We start from the raw sequence: 16,854 nt of genomic DNA, 5'->3' as shown, positions 1-16,854 counted from the left end.
GCGACCCCACCCGTTTGATTTTCTGTTCTCAACAAGTCCCAACTTGAGCAAAACTTTATGTGGCCGATAGGCTGTTGAGAAATAAAGCAAGAATGCGCGGAGAATAAGACTGCGCTTAAAGCCATACAGGCTATAGGCTACAGCAGGCCTTCGGAGAGGTAAAGTTGAGTTTGTTTTCGGTGATGTGACTGGAATCCCCCCCCCCCCCTCCCGACAAGGACTATGAACCATAACGACATCTTCGAGATGGACTCCGTGTGTGAGACAGATGAGTTGGAGGGTGAAACTGACGTCGGCATGATAGACGAGGAAGTTGGTAAAAGAACAGTTTTGAGATTTGTTGTCTTAGTGTGCATGTTGTGTGCGCTGTGTAGATATCTGGTGTACTGTAACGTCACGTGTTGAAATATACATCAAGTATTATGCCATAACTTAGGCTATATATAGGCTAAAGTGTGCCATATGTAACTCTCTGGGACAATTACATTAGCATCCACCCATGTACTCATTCATTCATCACTTGGCCTTAATGGGTGTACCCCCCCCCCCCCCCCCCCCCCCCCCCCCCTTCTTTTCTTGAGTATTTCTTACAACCTTTCAGATGAAAACACTCTACTTTTGATTCTACTACATCTATTTGAAATTGGGTTGCTGTCATACATTGATTGTATATACAAAACATATGGTCAATTAAAAACTGCAGTTTTATTTACTACTCATCTATGTTTAAAGTAGCCCAGTTCAAATTAGCTTCAGCCAATAGAAAACGACACTGACACGTACCATAGCACTGCCTTATAAGGGGCTTTCACTTTTGTCTTTTTTTAAAGAAATGCATGGTTCATGATTTCCCTGTCATGTTTAAAGACTAGATGGTAATAGAAGTAAGTGATCAAAAGCAATGAAAAGTCTGTTCAACAATCCGATCATTCCCGCTGCATGTGTAGCAGAACAACTGTGGAGGTGTGGTGTGCACATTTCCGAGAGGACCTAAACTTACGCCACCATTTCTGGATTTCAAATAAATATAGATAACAGATGTTGGGCAATCATCAGTTTGAAAGGAACCACCCAAATCAGAGACCTTCTGCCTATTTCATAAATGTCTGATGTGGGTCAGTAAGTCTAGAACTGATGGCATCTCTCCACACTGTTTAGTTTCTTAAAGTCCTGACGCTAAAATCTGAAACAGCAACTTAGCTTTGGAATAGAGTAACTATAGTGTTAGAATCCTACACCTATAGTACAGTATGTTACAGCTGTCAGTTCCTACACTTGTCCTTTTACGGGAAAGATTTTCAAAACAGTAAGTTCCTTTGAGTCTTGTCTTGCCCCACATACTGTCTAGTAATGCATGCAATTTTTACTCACAGCTCAATGACAGACAAAGGGTCCTTTGGGTTAACTTTAACAGTCGTGAGAAATATGTAAAAGGCCGTTGACCATATGGAAATGACCAATGCCTTTCACTCTGAATCACATAGGGCATGTTTGTTGCAGTCTTTGATGCTGGGAACAGCACAAATGGTCACTGGCTCAGATACCACTTCTTTTCAGTTTAGTTTCATTTGCAAAATGAACACTATGGTGATACAGGAAATGTACCCAACACATTTGTGCAGTAAACCACAGAGATCTGCCAGGGTTACTTTAGGTCAGTGCATATTTGGAGAGAGCTAGGTCTCCACAGCTGGATGCATGCTTTAAATATCGGCTATCTTATTTCACATGCAAAACAGACGATTATAGGCACTAACCGCTAATACTTAGCCAATATATTAGGGCTGATTCTGTTCCCGTAAAATAAATTACACTCTACATAAATGCCTCAGTGTTTGATGCAGAAAGTAATTTCCTGTTTGAGGATAAGAAGGACACTTGGTGTTGGCTTGCCTTAAACTCAAAGAGTTAAGTGTTGTGGATGCATGTACTTTCATTCTGCACAAAATTAAAAATCAAAATCCAGTTTGGCACAGCTGTTTCTGTTAAGGAAATTATGTCTGTTTGTTCTGCCTTTATTATTTAGCGAGTTGTCATGGGAGATGTTCTCTGGACAGGAAGTGAGATGTTTGTTGTGCACAGTTTGTGGCCATTCAGTGCTTATCAAAAAGAAGCATATGTACTCGGTATATTTGATTTATTCTACACACTAAAGTAGTGACAGTAGAAAGAAAAAAATCTGGGTATGATAGTGGGACCTCTAGTCTGCAGCAACCCACTAAAACACATTGATAAGACCCATCATACAGACACATGATACAGCTTACTGTGAGGATTGAGGTCAGTGTAAACAGGCAGATAAATAGTAACTAGCTGTTAATAAATGCATGTATCTGCTTCATGTCTTATGTCAAAATACTGATGGACTTTTTGTAGAATGTCAAGCTTTGACTTTTCTTCTGAAGGAAAATCTCATTTGATTATTTGAAGAGGGATTCCACAGGGAAAGTTTCCCAGTGTGTTACTAAGGCCAGTGTTTTGAAAACAACATCTGTCTTCAGTTAGGTTTGTCATAGCCCTTCACTTTTATATGGAAAGATTACAGGACTTTCCATATTGAATGTAATTTCATCTGTCAAAAAAAACAACTGTGGTTTATAATGTAATGAGACATAAAACAACGCACAAAGTAGCTGATGATAATGTTTTTGTTTGTAGTCAGTGGTGTGAAAACTGAGTCCAGATTTCTTAATGAATATTTGCTGCAGTACATGTTAATGGGCCGTGTTTACGACACTGCATTAGTGGTGGTGATTTCTTCTTTTTCTTTCCACAAAGTAATATAGTATTGTGTTGAGTGTACAGTTGTGTGAAAGGCAGTACAAAAAAAAAGCAGCAACAACAGCATGAGGTTTGGCAAGACAGGCTCTTAAAAGGAGGGTCACTGGTTCCAACCCTCACACTGTTTTGGAAATGAGTAACAGTAACACTTTGTGCTGCTTCAGTGGGCACATCTGAGGGAATACATGAATATTTTCCTTTGCAGCGTTTGACTGTAGGAATGTTAAAATGAGCAGCGATGTGAAGGACTCCTAATGTCAGCATCACCTTCACTGGCATGTAAAGATAAAATACCACAGCCATGCTCAAAGCTCTGTGGGGCAGTATAAGCACAGTGGCAGTCTGAGAACAGTATATCAGCTGTTATTCTTTATAATTTATGTGAACACATAACATAACTGTGTCATACTTGCTGTGTCGCTTAGGGTCTGATTAACTTAGCTGTTGTTCAGTTAAATCAGAATCTGTAAAGGGCTTAATCTGTAACTGGGTGCAACATTGGACCTGGTTGCTCTGTTGTAACAAGCAGAGCTTGGGCTGAATGCAGGGAAATACCAGCTAAAGCAGATGATTGATGATGTGAGGCCTGTGCGCCCCCCCCCCCCCCCCCCCCCCCCCCCCCCCCCCCCCCCCCCCCCCGGTGACTCAGATGAGGGTCACATAATAATTGACCTCTCTAATTTTCCATTAAACTCTCCTAGGAAAAGAAGTTGGTAGAGGTGCAAAGATTAACCAGTAACTTGTCAAATATTACATAATCACCAACTATTTTGATAACAATTTAATCCGTTTGAGTCATTTTTTGGTTAAAAAATCTCTGATTCTTTTAAACTTTTTAAATGTGAATATTTTGAAGTTTCTTCACTCCTAAATACAAATACTGATGGACATTTTTCACCAAAAGACCAAGCAACTGACTGATTAATCGATAAAAACAATCAACAGATGAAAATATTTAACAGATTCGTCTCTATTAAAATAATGGCTAGTTGCAGCCTAGAAGTTAGAAATACCATATTTTGTCCCTGCAATAGTGCAATATCAATCATCTTGAAAATACAAGACTTAACATAAGAAGCTGCATCCAGACCAGTTTATTGATCGCCACACAGATTATTCTAAGAGGATGGAAGAATGAAGGGGATCCATCGATCCAGAAGTGGGCTTCTTAGATGGCTAGGGGTGGCGGCTTTAAATAAAAAATGTAAAGTTCATGTTGTGGGTTTTATGTTTTGTATTTATTGTTTTACGTTAATCCCCCCAAAATACAATAGTATTATAGAATTAAAGGGGGAATTGGTCTTGTAATTCATCCATTATTTATCTTTTGTTCTACTTATTGCCTCGGGTGAGAAAACAGCTCACAGGTTGCTCAAGGTCCTTTAATTCTGAAACAAACGGACCTTAACCAACGAAGTGTGTCAAATGAGCAGTAACTTTTCTCTCTGGCATTCAAAATAATTTGAGATGATGTGTTTTTACATAATATTACGTTAGTTATGTCACATCAATTAGCATTATATCAGTGTTGCCTTCATGCCGATCATACAGAGATAAAAATGTTAAACTTTTAGAAATTATTAGATGATGGAGCTGTAGAAGTTGATTGTAACAGTAAAAGTAACATCAAGTATTTGAAGAATAAATGTTATTGAAATTATTACTCTAGTATATAACAATACACAACCGTAAAACAAAACTACAATCAAATGTAATATATATGCAAATATGTATAGAATATCTGCCAGTAAAAGTTGTATTTTATTAGTTACTGCATTTCCTTTTTGCATAAATGCAGATAATAATACATCTGTGATAACAGCATGATCCACTGTTGAGCTCAAGGAAATATCCATCTACCTTTGGGTTTCTTTGTTTATTATCATGACTGTATTCCCATTTATGCTTTTGTTCTTATTTTCACAGTTTACCCTGAGGAGTTTTTACCAACGTATCGCAGTTTTGAGGATGGAAAAAATGTCGGCAAAGCGCATCTGGTGGGTCAGCACAATAATGTTGGTGTCAGCTATAGTAGCAGCAGATCAATGAAATGTATCCTATGTACATAAGGTGTAGAATGACTCATTGATCTTTTAATTAAGTTGTTATAATGTCCAGGTGCCTAGCCTACATGCAGGAAGACATATTGCTTGTATGTTATAAAATGTAATTCACATAGATACATATATATATATATATATATATATATATATGAATTTATAACGATTATTATGAATATAATCTTCTAAACTTTTCTCAAGGCACAGTTATTTAGCTAAGAGTTGGTGTATATGGAAGTCTCTTTGCATGTTGTAGCATACGCTTATTAGATCTTTTTTTTACTCTGATTGTGCGGAGGGGAAGAGAGAGAGAAAGGGCGGGTATCATAATGTTTGTTGACACTTCCTACTTTTCCTGCATGGCCCATATCGCATATCTCTTCCCAGACATTCCACACACAGATCTTCCTCCCTTCACTTTGTGCAACATGTACGGGATTATGGAGGAAGAAGAGTACGAGTTTCAGGACGTAGACTTACCTGACGAGCCTTATTTTTGCCCTCAGGTAGAGTTTAATAACAAACCTGACTCCTTATTCTTCAATGACGGTGTGAGGAGGATTGACTTCATCCTGGTCTATGAAGATGAGGATAAGAAGGATTTTGACAAGAGGAATGTGTTCCAGCGGCGCAAAGTAGGTCACTCATTTTTAAAATCTTTTTCAGTTGGGTGGTTCAGTACACTACATCAGATTTGTATTTTAAGTATTGCAAACGATGCTCACATAAAAGTTAGTACCAAGTATTCTTCTCAGAAAAAAAAAATCTGTAAAACGTGATATGCTTTTTTATTAGTATTTGTGAGTATTTTTTAGCTGATATTAGATAGCGTACAGTAGAGAGAAAACAGGAAGTCTGAGGAGAGAGAGGAAGAGGTGGACATGGCCACAGCCGGACTCAAACCTATTCCAAATCCTGAGGCATAGAGTTTTTAAATAAAGTTTTGGAAGCAAATCATTTATCTTAATGAATACCATATTTCTCTCAATGGAAGTGGTGGTCTTCTCATAAAGTGCCTTGTGTGTTTTATTAGACATACATACTCTATTGTTTTTTCTGTCTATTTGCAAAGAGAGTTTTTATTTGCAGCATGATGGCGGCCTGTAACTTTAAACAGACTGCACTTGACACTCAGAACATAAGTTAGGCATTTGGCATCCTGAGCAGAGAATGAAGTCACATTTCACATGAAGCATTGATATTTGACGAGTTGGTAAATGGTCTGTGGAGGAAATACCAGAGCACTTTTATTTACAAAACAAATTAGTATACGTACAGTATGTGTATATGTTCACAGATCAAGGAGACTGAGACTGAGACGTAATGACCTACCCAGATGTGTTGTTAGTTGCTACATGTACCAATGTCTTTCACAATAGGTTTCCAGTCAGGGATGTGTAATATAATGCTTGGCTCCAATGACTTGTAAAACTGTTACCTGCAGTTACCTGCAGTGTTGCAACCGTAACCCAGCTAGTGTTTTTGAAATGGAGACCGTGCCCTGTGGAGGCTTAAATGATAGTAATAGTTGATAAACGCTTAGGGGATTAATGGGTGAAAAAACCTACCCATAAGATAGATACAGTCCATGATGTATATGTTGTTTTCCTGCAGCACTGAATGGATGTGATGGGTGTAGCTATGCCTTGGAACTCACAAGTTACGCACCACTAGAGAAGCTGATCAGCCAGTTTCAGCCAGTTCCTCAAAAATAAAGCCGGCTGGCAGAGCTGTTGCAAGCCCGAGATCATGAGCTTCCACGTTCATAATCATACCAAAGCAAATTAAATCCCACAAGGAAAGAGGAGTGCACCAGTCTCTAGCAGGCAACCTCTTTACTTTTGTTTTTCCAGAAGCTAACCTGATCAAACATAAGTTGCTAAACCCTTTTTTGAGTTTGACTGCTGGAGGGGCGTGTCCCAGTTCAGATCGTGTTAGGCTAAATGGTTATTTAACAAGGTTGTGTCATTGTCTAAATTTCTGTGCACAACTCTAACTGAAAGCAGGGTTGGCTAAACAAACAATGACGGTATTTGACTTTTACTTTGTCAGCAGTCTCTCAGCGGTATTTCTCAGAAAGGGGCTGACATCATGGGGTTAACAATGTATAAAGGAGTCACATTAAAGTTTGTATTCATCCTGAAAGATTGAATTGCTGTGAATGATGATGACATAGCTAAGCAAATACAAAGTTAAGTTTAAAAGCATTTTGATTACCTCCTTTCAATATTAATACTTGTTCATGCTAATTCAGGGCTTTTTTGCGTGTGATTTTTTGTTTTGGGAACAGTTCAGAGAGTGTATCCTGAACAAGAACCTGCTCTGACTTGCGTGCAGTATCACCTCTATGCAGTGTAAATAATGCCCTTGTTATGGAAAAAAAATGTCCATATAAATAAGCTGTGAACTCTGCCATTTTCTTTACTTAAACACAATTAGAGGTCATTTTAAAGCAACAACATCGACACATTGAATCTTATAAAGGTTATGAAGGGGATTATGTGTTGGCACATTCTTTACATGCAATTCTACAATATAAATAAATCATGAACTTCCGTGTAGATACAGATGATCACCCCAGGTAGTCCTTTGACAAACGCTCACAGTGTTTACACTGCAAGCTTGGCACATAAGTCATAACTTCAGGACATCCGGTACAGAAATGAAATCATATTGACCAGAGAGCTTTAAATCAGAAAGCTTTTTCAAACCTTTTTTTGTGTTCTTCTTGTAGAGGCGGCGAGAAACCTTTGAGGCCAGCTTGATGAAGATGGGAATGGAGCTGGAGGCGACTCAGTCTGTAAGTAGATTACACTTTCTGGAAGGTCCTTTCTCAGGGACTGAAGTCAACTTTTTTGGCCAACAGCCACTGTGGCAAGTGGATTTTAAAATCCACTAGCCACAAAGGCTTTTTACCAGCCACTTCATTGCCTCCATAAAGATGAAATACAGGGAATGCACAAGCATCGTTCTTGAACTTGTTAAGAATACACATTCAAGTGCTGTCAAGTTATTTACAATATCATTATAAATAATGACTCTTATGAAACCTATTTTTTATCTTTTTATTCAATGATTTCCCCTGTCAGAGACAGTTATCATATACCGAGTGCTCCTCTGAGTCCACCTCTTTCTCTGAGCCATACACACGATCGTCACAGCGTACATTTGTTCTGTACTGCTGTCATAAACCAGCACCTTGCTGTTGGCGCCAACTGTCCTCTGTCTTTGAATCATCCTCATGGTTCATTTACATTTTTTTAGCATACTTATATTTAAACAGTTGCACATTTAGTTTTTTCCGATCTTGTATATACTTAAATATTTGTTCTTACATTCTTATATTTTATTCTTATATTTTGTTATAATAATTATTATTTCATGTATATTGTATGTATGTATATTTTGTGTGCTGCTGTAACACTGTAATTTCCCATTTTTTTGGGATCAATAAATATCTATCTATCTATCTATCTATCTATCTTTTCGTTGCTTGTTTCAGCTGGTCTCTTCACCCCAGTAACGCGCCACCACATTTTTAGATCAAATCCAAGCAAATGGCGGACTTGGTTCAAATGTGAATGAACCACAATTTCAAAAAACAATTCTGAATCAGTCTGTTCTCATTGGCTGCCAAGGTGGCAGGTAGATTGACAGTTTTACCCGCCAATGGCAAAATTCACCCGCATTTGGCACGTGATTGGGTGTTAATTTCAGGCCCTGGTCCTCCTACTGTGTTGCATGCTTATTGAACTCCTTATTTGTGTTTTGCAGGTGACGGATGACAAACTGATGTTTTTGAAAGTCCACATGCCGTGGGACATACTGTGCACATACGCCGAGGTCCTGCACATCAAGCTTCCCATCCAGCCCAATGACCTGTCGTCCCGCCCCTCCCCGTGGCGCTTTTTCTCCTTCATTACCAAGCACTTCTACCCTAACGAAGAACTGATCACCAAGCAGACCGAGTTCTTCACCGCCCCCTTTGAGAAAAAACGTCTGGAGTACTTCTGTGTGAGGGACAAAGATCTCTTCTTCACTGCGGCCATGAGGAGCAGAATGGCAAGTGGTCACATGTTGTTGCATTCAGTTCAGGCTGCCTGACACTTCTTTTTATACCTCAGTTTTATTTTGAAGGATGTAGCTGTATGGTTGCAAACGGCCTGAGCTCAACAGATAAATCGATTTAATGTCTAAGTGCACATATTATGCTTTTTTGGCTTTTTACCTTTACTTTAGTGTATTCAATATCTTTTTTTGGTCACGTTATAGGTTTACAAAGTGAAAAAGCCCAAAGCCCACCCCCCTCCCCCAAAGGGACTTACCATCTTCCAGAGAAAACATTGTTCACAAACTGCTCCAAACAGCTCTATTGTAGTCCAGCCTTTACTTCTGTGACAAACGTGCATCATTTTGTAACACACGTTATAACGCTCACCTAGCTGCTAGCGTGGCACGCCCTCATACTCTGCTTCAGTTGTCCGTTTCACTGTCTATGGGACTGTGCATGTACGACTCACAACAAAGATGGAATAGATGCGTGATGCTTAACTCTGTAGCTATAACAGAGAGCTCAACACACAGGGTGAAAAGAGGAGCTGCAGCAATGTGCATTATGACAAAAAATAGTGTTTGGAGGCGTGAACCGTCAGACCATAGACAGTCAAAGAAATGGACCAACAGATCCCGTTGCTCTGGACGGAGACCAGTGAAGGATATTAGAAGCACTTTTCCGGTGATAGCTGAGCGTTACTGCGCAGCCTCCAACTGAGCTTGCCAACGTAGATGTGACGTGAGCAACTTTTCTGAGAGTTGTAAGTCTTCTGGTAGCTGTGCCAAGTGAAATCTCAACATTCCCAATCTCGCAGAGATGGAGAGCGTAGGTATATGCTAGATAACATAGGCACAGGCTAATTATTTCTAACTAAAAAGCTAGTTAACATTAGTAATTCAAACTAAACAGCTAATGTAAGTTTAAACTGTCTGTGAACTTCTCCTGGCAATACATCAGCGCATTTATTTAGACCAGTAAAGAGTCAGTTTCACCAAAACTCCTTTAGTAGTGTCCTACATCCCTTTTTTATGGACCTCCTGCAGCCAATCAGAATCAAGTATTCACCCAGACCATGGTATAAACTATATTATACTCTAAGCTTGTTTGACAATATTGCATCATACAATATTCATAAAAAAGTTGTATGTAACTACAGTTGTATGAACAGATAATTAGCATAAAAATAAACACCTGATCTTTTTCCAGGCAAATTACATCCTGTGTCGTGCCCCTTATGAAATACGGGGGAACATAAAGAAGTTTGGCGTCAACAAACTGCTAGATGGTGGAGTGTACAAAGCTGCCTATCCCCTTCATGATGTAAGTTACATTTTACAGTCATATTAGGTATGCCTCATGCCTTTTTTTGTTTGGAACAATAATATTTAGCATGATGTTATGCTATTAGTGAACTAATAATTAAAACATTCCTACTGGATGTTTCCCTGTTGGCTATTTCAGTGCAGGTTCAATGTCAAGTCCAAAGAGGAGGGCTGCCCCAACGAGAGATACCTGCTCTACGAAGAGTGGGCTCATCCCAAAAGCTTCTACAAGATGCAACCACTAAACCTCATTAGGTGAACACAGTCTTTGGTGTTCTTGTAACGAGAATGAATTTAAAGCAGGAGCATTACTCTTTCATGGCAGTGTTTCACTGAAAAGCCTTCGGCCCTGTGTCTTCTTGTTCAAGCAGGAACAAACAAAGTCCTTTTTGGAACAAAGTGAAGAGTAGAGCCAAAGTAGATCAAACTTTTTTTTTCCCCCACAGGAAGTATTATGGGGAGAAGGTTGGCATTTACTTTGCCTGGTTGGGTTTCTACACGAGAATGCTCGTTCTGGCTGCCGTTGTTGGACTGGGTTGTTTCATTTATGGATACAAGACTCAAGAAACCAGCACCTGGAGGTTCATTTCCTTGTAGATTTCAAATGTTAAACTTGTAATTAAATGTTATGTCCAAATTTGGAGATTTCCCTGTCTAATAAGTTCTGTTTTGTGTTTGGATGACTGCAGCAAAGAGGTTTGCGACCCTGAAATTGGAGGAAAGATTGTGATGTGTCCACAGTGTGACAGAGAATGCCAATACTGGATGTTGAACAGCACGTGTGAATCTTCGAAAGTAAGTCAACAGTAGATTGGAATTTCAAGAACATTTTTCACTTTTTTACTCCCGGTCATGCAATATGCAATGGACAAAATTAAGATTTGCCGTGGTAAAGGCAGTTCTAACTGCACAGTGTGTGATACAGTTGCAAACTTTGCATATTTAATTATGTGTGGCTGCTATTATTCACAGTGGCACAGAACCAGTTTAGTTTGAAACTGATTTGCATGTAAGCAGGATAGGACTGTAATATGGATGACGGCCATGTTTCTCTTTTTCCCTGTTTTCTTTTAGAAACTATGCATATTTGATAACTTTGGAACCTTGGTGTTTGCAGTTTTCATGTCTGTCTGGGGTAAGTTGTATTCAATGTCAAAGAGATGCCAGGTGTTGGCTTCTTTCAAGTTCAAGTTTCCCATAATGCATATGCAGCCATGCTAATATCACTAACTTTAAGAGAAGTTTCATTTAGAAGTAGTCTATATCCATGGCCTTCCATTTCCGGGATTCTTCTGTTGCTGCTGGGAAATTAAATTTCAAAATTTGCCATATTTCTGTTGGAATTTTATACTCCGGTGGATTTATCACAAGGACAATGGTTAACTGGTCCTCAGCTCTCTGCAAGGGTAAATCCAGACAGCTAGCTAGACTATCTGTCCAAGACTATCTGCTGTGTGGACTAGCGCGAGATTAATTTAGAAGTGACTATGTAAAATGCTTTTATTTGTCCTCATCTTTGGCATTATTAAAGACAAAACAGTAACAGGAAGCCGCAGAGAATACTGTGTATATTTGTATGTTTCCTTCTTAATTGTTATTGCCCTGTCTTTTTTCTTTCTTTAGTAACTTTGTTCCTGGAGTTTTGGAAGCGCTACCAGGCGGAGCTGGAGTACACGTGGGACACTGTTGAGTTTCTGGAGCAGGAAGAGCCGCCTCGTCCAGAATACGAGGCCAAATGTATCTATGAGAGGAAAAACCCTGTCACAGGGGTAAATCACACACACAGACTACTTCTCTATTATATTATTTTACTCTTTTTAAAACTACTAACATCAAACTAAACCCGCCAAGAAAAAAAGAAAGAAAAAGGGGTTTATAGGGATTCAAACAGGTTTACTCAGTTTTGTCAAAAAAGTATAAACTATATTACTATGTTGATATAAATAATTTTTAAGTCTACCCTTGTTGTTGTTAAAATCCACTACTTTACAGTGTTTGTGTCTGATTTAGGTAAAAGAAAAGGTGCCCTACACAGCCTGTGGACGATGTGTTCGAGTGTCAATAGGAATTGGGACAGTCTTATTTTGGGTAATGTACATACATTTTATTTTCTATTTCAAATTGTAGTATTGTTGTATTTTACCTGTTTACCCCTAACAACTTCCTAAGAATTTCCTGTGGATAAAATATAAATTTGGTTGTAATTAAGGGATAAATACTCATTTATTTGATAGAAAAGGTTGATTTAAACTTATGTAAATATTTATTAATTACTTATTATTGATAATTTAACTCTCCATTTCTATAGAATGGTTTCTGTAGCTGACATGATGAATATAAGACTCTTACGTTATTGTAATTGTTTAATTTATTAATTAGAAGTATAGTAATTGAACATAATTTCTACTTTACTTATAATTAGTACCAAATTCAGCATTCCTTCCAGGAAACTGCTTGGAAATAATTAACATGAATGTATAATTGTACGTCCCTCAGATTCTGTTGATCCTGGCGTCCATTGTGGCCATCATCGTCTATCGCCTGGCTGCATTTTTTGCCTTCTCCGCTAAACTCAGAACTCAGGACCTGAAGGAGTTGGAACCCTTAAAGGAGTATGTGTCTCCTCAGATGGCCACTTCTGTCACAGCCTCCCTCATTAGCTTTGTTATAATCATGATCCTTAACATTCTCTATGAGCGCGTTGCCATCTGGATCACAGACTTTGGTAAGTTTGAATTGCACTTCTGCCCAATATTGACTTGCATGGATTAATCCTGAATTTTCTTTTATCTGACCCAACAACAGAGCTTCCGCGGACCAGGACAGACTACGAGAACAGCCTGACCATGAAGATGTTCCTCTTTCAGTTTGTCAATTATTACTCCTCCTGTTTCTACATCGCCTTCGCCAAAGGGAAAGCAGTTGGCTATCCTGGAGATCCTTCTTATATCTTGGGAAAGTACCGCAACGAGGAGGTACAGTTTGATTCATCTGGCTCTCACATGTCTAAATCACTCACTGGTCATTCTTGACTCTTGCTTTGTGTCTTGTTGTCCTGTGTCCAGTGTGATCCTGGTGGTTGTCTGATTGAGTTGACCACTCAGCTCTCTATCACCATGGGTGGAAAAGCCATCTTGAACAACATCCAAGAGGTCTTGCTACCGTAAGAAGTCAGAATCTAAGACCAATTTTATGTAAAATATACACAGAAACATATAAATATGTATATAAATTATATTATATTATTATTTCATATAGGGCCACTGTGCTAATGTATAACCCTACATCAACTTGCATATTGAGTCACTCTTACTGTATATGAACTCTTCCATCCCTCCACAGGTGGCTGAAGAATTTGATTTTCCGCTACTGCACCCGTGTGGCTTCAGAGAAGGTGATTCCTCGCTGGGAGCAGGACTACCAGCTCCAGGCCTCTACAAAACTAGGACTGTTCTATGAATATCTGGAGATGGGTAAGAGGAGTTCAAACTTGTGTAATTATAATGCAAGCATTTACTATGTGGAGAATGTTGTATATGTAAATTACAAAACAGGTTGCACCACACAAACTAGTTCTTACATACAGCAGTGGCTAGTTGTTGGTGGCTAACAGAACTAGTTTTCTTATGTTGACTGATGTTTATTAGTGGTAATACAGATAATGGTTCAGATATTTTACCTGATATTTGTCTGAAATGTTCAAATGCTGTCCTTCTTAAACTATTAATTTCAGATGTTACAACTTTTGATGCCGCAATGACTTAGTTTTCACATTGTAGACTGATTTTGATGCACTTGTTGATTTGATTGTTACACGGTTTTATCTTGTGGAGTAATATGTTGTTTTACTAGAGTACCACAATGGAAATAAGCCTTTTGGGCTCTATTGTGTTTTTTTGCTCTGTGTAGTTTCACAGCGGCAGTGGTTAGAATGCAAAACATGCCAGATTTTAAAGTAGATTGAGACCTCTTCCTGGAGCTCTCCCCTCTCTGTCGCATGAACAATGCATAAACAGAACAGCCAATAGGAACACTCTATATCTTATCTGGGATTGACTAAAGTCTCCAGTTGGATTATCTAAAGCCTGAAAACAGAGCCAAGAGGAGATGCAGAAGTCTAGCCTCATTTTAAGTTACAATATGCTAAAAGATAAATATTTTGGCCAACAATTCAAAAATAAATTGCCTACCTAATGGTGCAACCGGATTCAGTAAACTGGTTTTGGAACCAGCTAGTAATTAACAAAGCACATATGAGGGAATTTACACAAAATTCAATATAGTTTTCAATATACAAATAGGTGGTGCAATGTGGTAGTTTTTACAGTGCCTGATAGATATATTTTGTCTCTTGCAGTCATCCAGTTTGGCTTTGTGACCCTGTTTGTGGCCTCCTTCCCTTTGGCTCCGGTCCTGGCTCTGGCCAACAACGTGTTTGAGATTCGGGTTGATGCTTGGAAAATCACCACTCAGTTTCGCCGCATTGTGCCAGAGAAGGCCCAGGATATAGGAGCCTGGCAGCCCATTCTTCAAGGCATAGCTATATTGGCTGTAGCAACAAATGTACGATACTGTTTACACTGAATTATTAGTTGATTATGTACACTGGCAACACTTGTATGCTTTCACTACATGTTTTGCTGTCCTGGTGTCTCAACAGGCCATGATCATTGCTTTTACATCCGACATGATTCCACGGTTGGTCTACTACTGGTCTTTCTCTGTGTACCCATATGGAGATAACGTTAATAACACCATGCAGGGCTACATCAACAGCTCACTGTCTATATTCAACATCGCGGACTTCTCCAACAATAGCAGGCCGATTTTGACACCTGACAACATCACCACCTGCAGGTACAAAGATTGGTCCATCAGTGTGTGCTGTACAGCATCCAGTTTCCCCTTGTTGGATTGTAAAGAGAAGGTTTTCACTTTAACTATCATCCATGTGATTTCTTTTTTCAAATTTTTCCAAAACCTTTGCTTTCACAATTAAATTAAATGTAAATTCTTTGAATTTTGGTTATAAAAGTGTTTTCTAGACAAAATAATAGCTATTTTATACACACCGATTCCCTTTCATTTTAAATATATTATTGATGTTTTTACTGTGATTATTAATTCCTTAGATATATGTTTCTAACATGTTCGGAGAGAAAAAATCTTGAATTACACAATAATAAGTTGCATCTGAGCAGAGCCACATGGTTTCTTTTATTCATCTAAGTTGAGAAAATGACCAGAGATAATGGTGTGATGAAAACGTCTGAGTAAAATTCAACTTCACTTGAAAAGAAATTAAATAAGATGCAACGTTTAATAGATGACTGGTGTCAGGAAGAGTTGTATGGCAAGGCATGTTATTGTTTGAACTTGTCTTCTTTAGGTATCGAGATTTTCGGAATCCTCCTGGACACCCCAAGCAGTATCAGTACAACATGTACTACTGGCATGTGATCGCTGCCAAAATGGCTTTTATCATTGTTGTAGAGGTGGGGTATAAACATAACACAAAATCATTGTCACGTAAAAAATATGAATGATTTAAAAAATAATAGAGGTGTCTTCTTTTCACAGCATATTGTTTACTTCACAAAATTCATCCTGTCCTACGTGATCCCAGACGTCCCATACTCTGTCAAAGAACAGATAAAACGAGAGAAATACTTGACCCAGGTCATACTCCATGAGACCAACCTCAAGCTAGTGACCAAACATCCGAAACACCTCGACGACGGGACACTCACGCGCATAGAGGGGAACTTGACACAGGAGGAGATGGATCTCGATTTCTGAAAGTAGAATGCAAGAAAGAAGAAATCAGACCATACTGTATATACATGACTACCAGGTTTTTTTCCAGCACCTACCCACGTTATTTATAATTACTGACCAAAACTTTGGGAACCAGTGACAGGATTAAGATCTGCAACCGGGTATGAACTTTTTATATGGAAAACGTGTAGCAATCAGAAAATAAGAAGACATCTGAAGTTTCTTTAAGGGTCTGTTGGACTAACAAAGGAGAAACCACTCTGTCTACTGTCCTCACACTCCATACTATCATCAGGATAAAGTGTGTGAAAGGAAAAAGAACAGTGCATCATCCTCTATCATCTCTAAGAGTTACTTCTTCCCTTTATTCTTATAATGACCAGTATAACAGTGACAGGATGGTTTGTGGCTGAAAGTGCACAAACTAGGTGTGGGACAAAATGTGACATGGCATTCTACTGCACCACCTTATAAACGTATTGGTACTAAGTGTCCCTGTTTTGGGGTTAGGTTGGAGTTCAATGCAGAATCTGAATCCAGTATTGAATTTTTATCTATTTATATTTAGGTTTTAACCAATTAAAACAACACAAGATATAAATAACTTTACAATTTTATATGTAAGCATACAAACTCAAATAGGATGATGCTTATTAAGCTAAATGACTTGCTGGATGTTTTATGCATTGATTTTTACAACCTGGTTTGAATGTTTGAATAGCATGTCACTAAACTGAGACTAGGACTCTATGTTGGCCTAAAATGTGAGATACAGTATGGAAAGCTTCAGACAACGTTAGTATGTTGAGTTGAGATTTTCTTTTGTCAAAAAATAATTTTTTTTGGGGGGGGGGGGGGG

General features: G+C 38.6%; 1 protein-coding gene across 1 annotated transcript in view; it reads left to right on the top strand.

Moving 5' to 3' along the window:
* The window catches only part of ano6 (anoctamin 6), a 17,314-nt gene continuing 460 nt past the window's right edge, over window positions 1-16,854 (top strand). The window contains exons 1-20 of the mRNA XM_034862927.1: window positions 1-316; window positions 4,708-4,778; window positions 5,348-5,476; window positions 7,576-7,641; window positions 8,616-8,903; window positions 10,102-10,215; window positions 10,357-10,472; window positions 10,664-10,798; window positions 10,907-11,012; window positions 11,292-11,352; window positions 11,841-11,986; window positions 12,228-12,305; window positions 12,714-12,942; window positions 13,023-13,192; window positions 13,283-13,380; window positions 13,560-13,690; window positions 14,575-14,780; window positions 14,878-15,074; window positions 15,607-15,712; window positions 15,798-16,854. The exon at window positions 15,798-16,854 is cut by the window's right edge and continues 460 nt beyond it. Coding sequence (XP_034718818.1) covers window positions 223-316; window positions 4,708-4,778; window positions 5,348-5,476; window positions 7,576-7,641; window positions 8,616-8,903; window positions 10,102-10,215; window positions 10,357-10,472; window positions 10,664-10,798; window positions 10,907-11,012; window positions 11,292-11,352; window positions 11,841-11,986; window positions 12,228-12,305; window positions 12,714-12,942; window positions 13,023-13,192; window positions 13,283-13,380; window positions 13,560-13,690; window positions 14,575-14,780; window positions 14,878-15,074; window positions 15,607-15,712; window positions 15,798-16,016 — 2,760 coding nt within the window. The 5' untranslated portion in view covers window positions 1-222 and the 3' untranslated portion in view covers window positions 16,017-16,854. The remainder of the gene's footprint in view (window positions 317-4,707; window positions 4,779-5,347; window positions 5,477-7,575; window positions 7,642-8,615; window positions 8,904-10,101; window positions 10,216-10,356; window positions 10,473-10,663; window positions 10,799-10,906; window positions 11,013-11,291; window positions 11,353-11,840; window positions 11,987-12,227; window positions 12,306-12,713; window positions 12,943-13,022; window positions 13,193-13,282; window positions 13,381-13,559; window positions 13,691-14,574; window positions 14,781-14,877; window positions 15,075-15,606; window positions 15,713-15,797) is intronic.

This window comes from Etheostoma cragini, chromosome 23 (assembly GCF_013103735.1).
Source record: "Etheostoma cragini isolate CJK2018 chromosome 23, CSU_Ecrag_1.0, whole genome shotgun sequence".
Lineage (NCBI taxonomy): Eukaryota > Metazoa > Chordata > Actinopteri > Perciformes > Percidae > Etheostoma > Etheostoma cragini.
The sequence above is the reverse complement of the archived record's forward strand: the minus strand, read 5'-3'. Positions and strand labels throughout refer to the sequence as shown.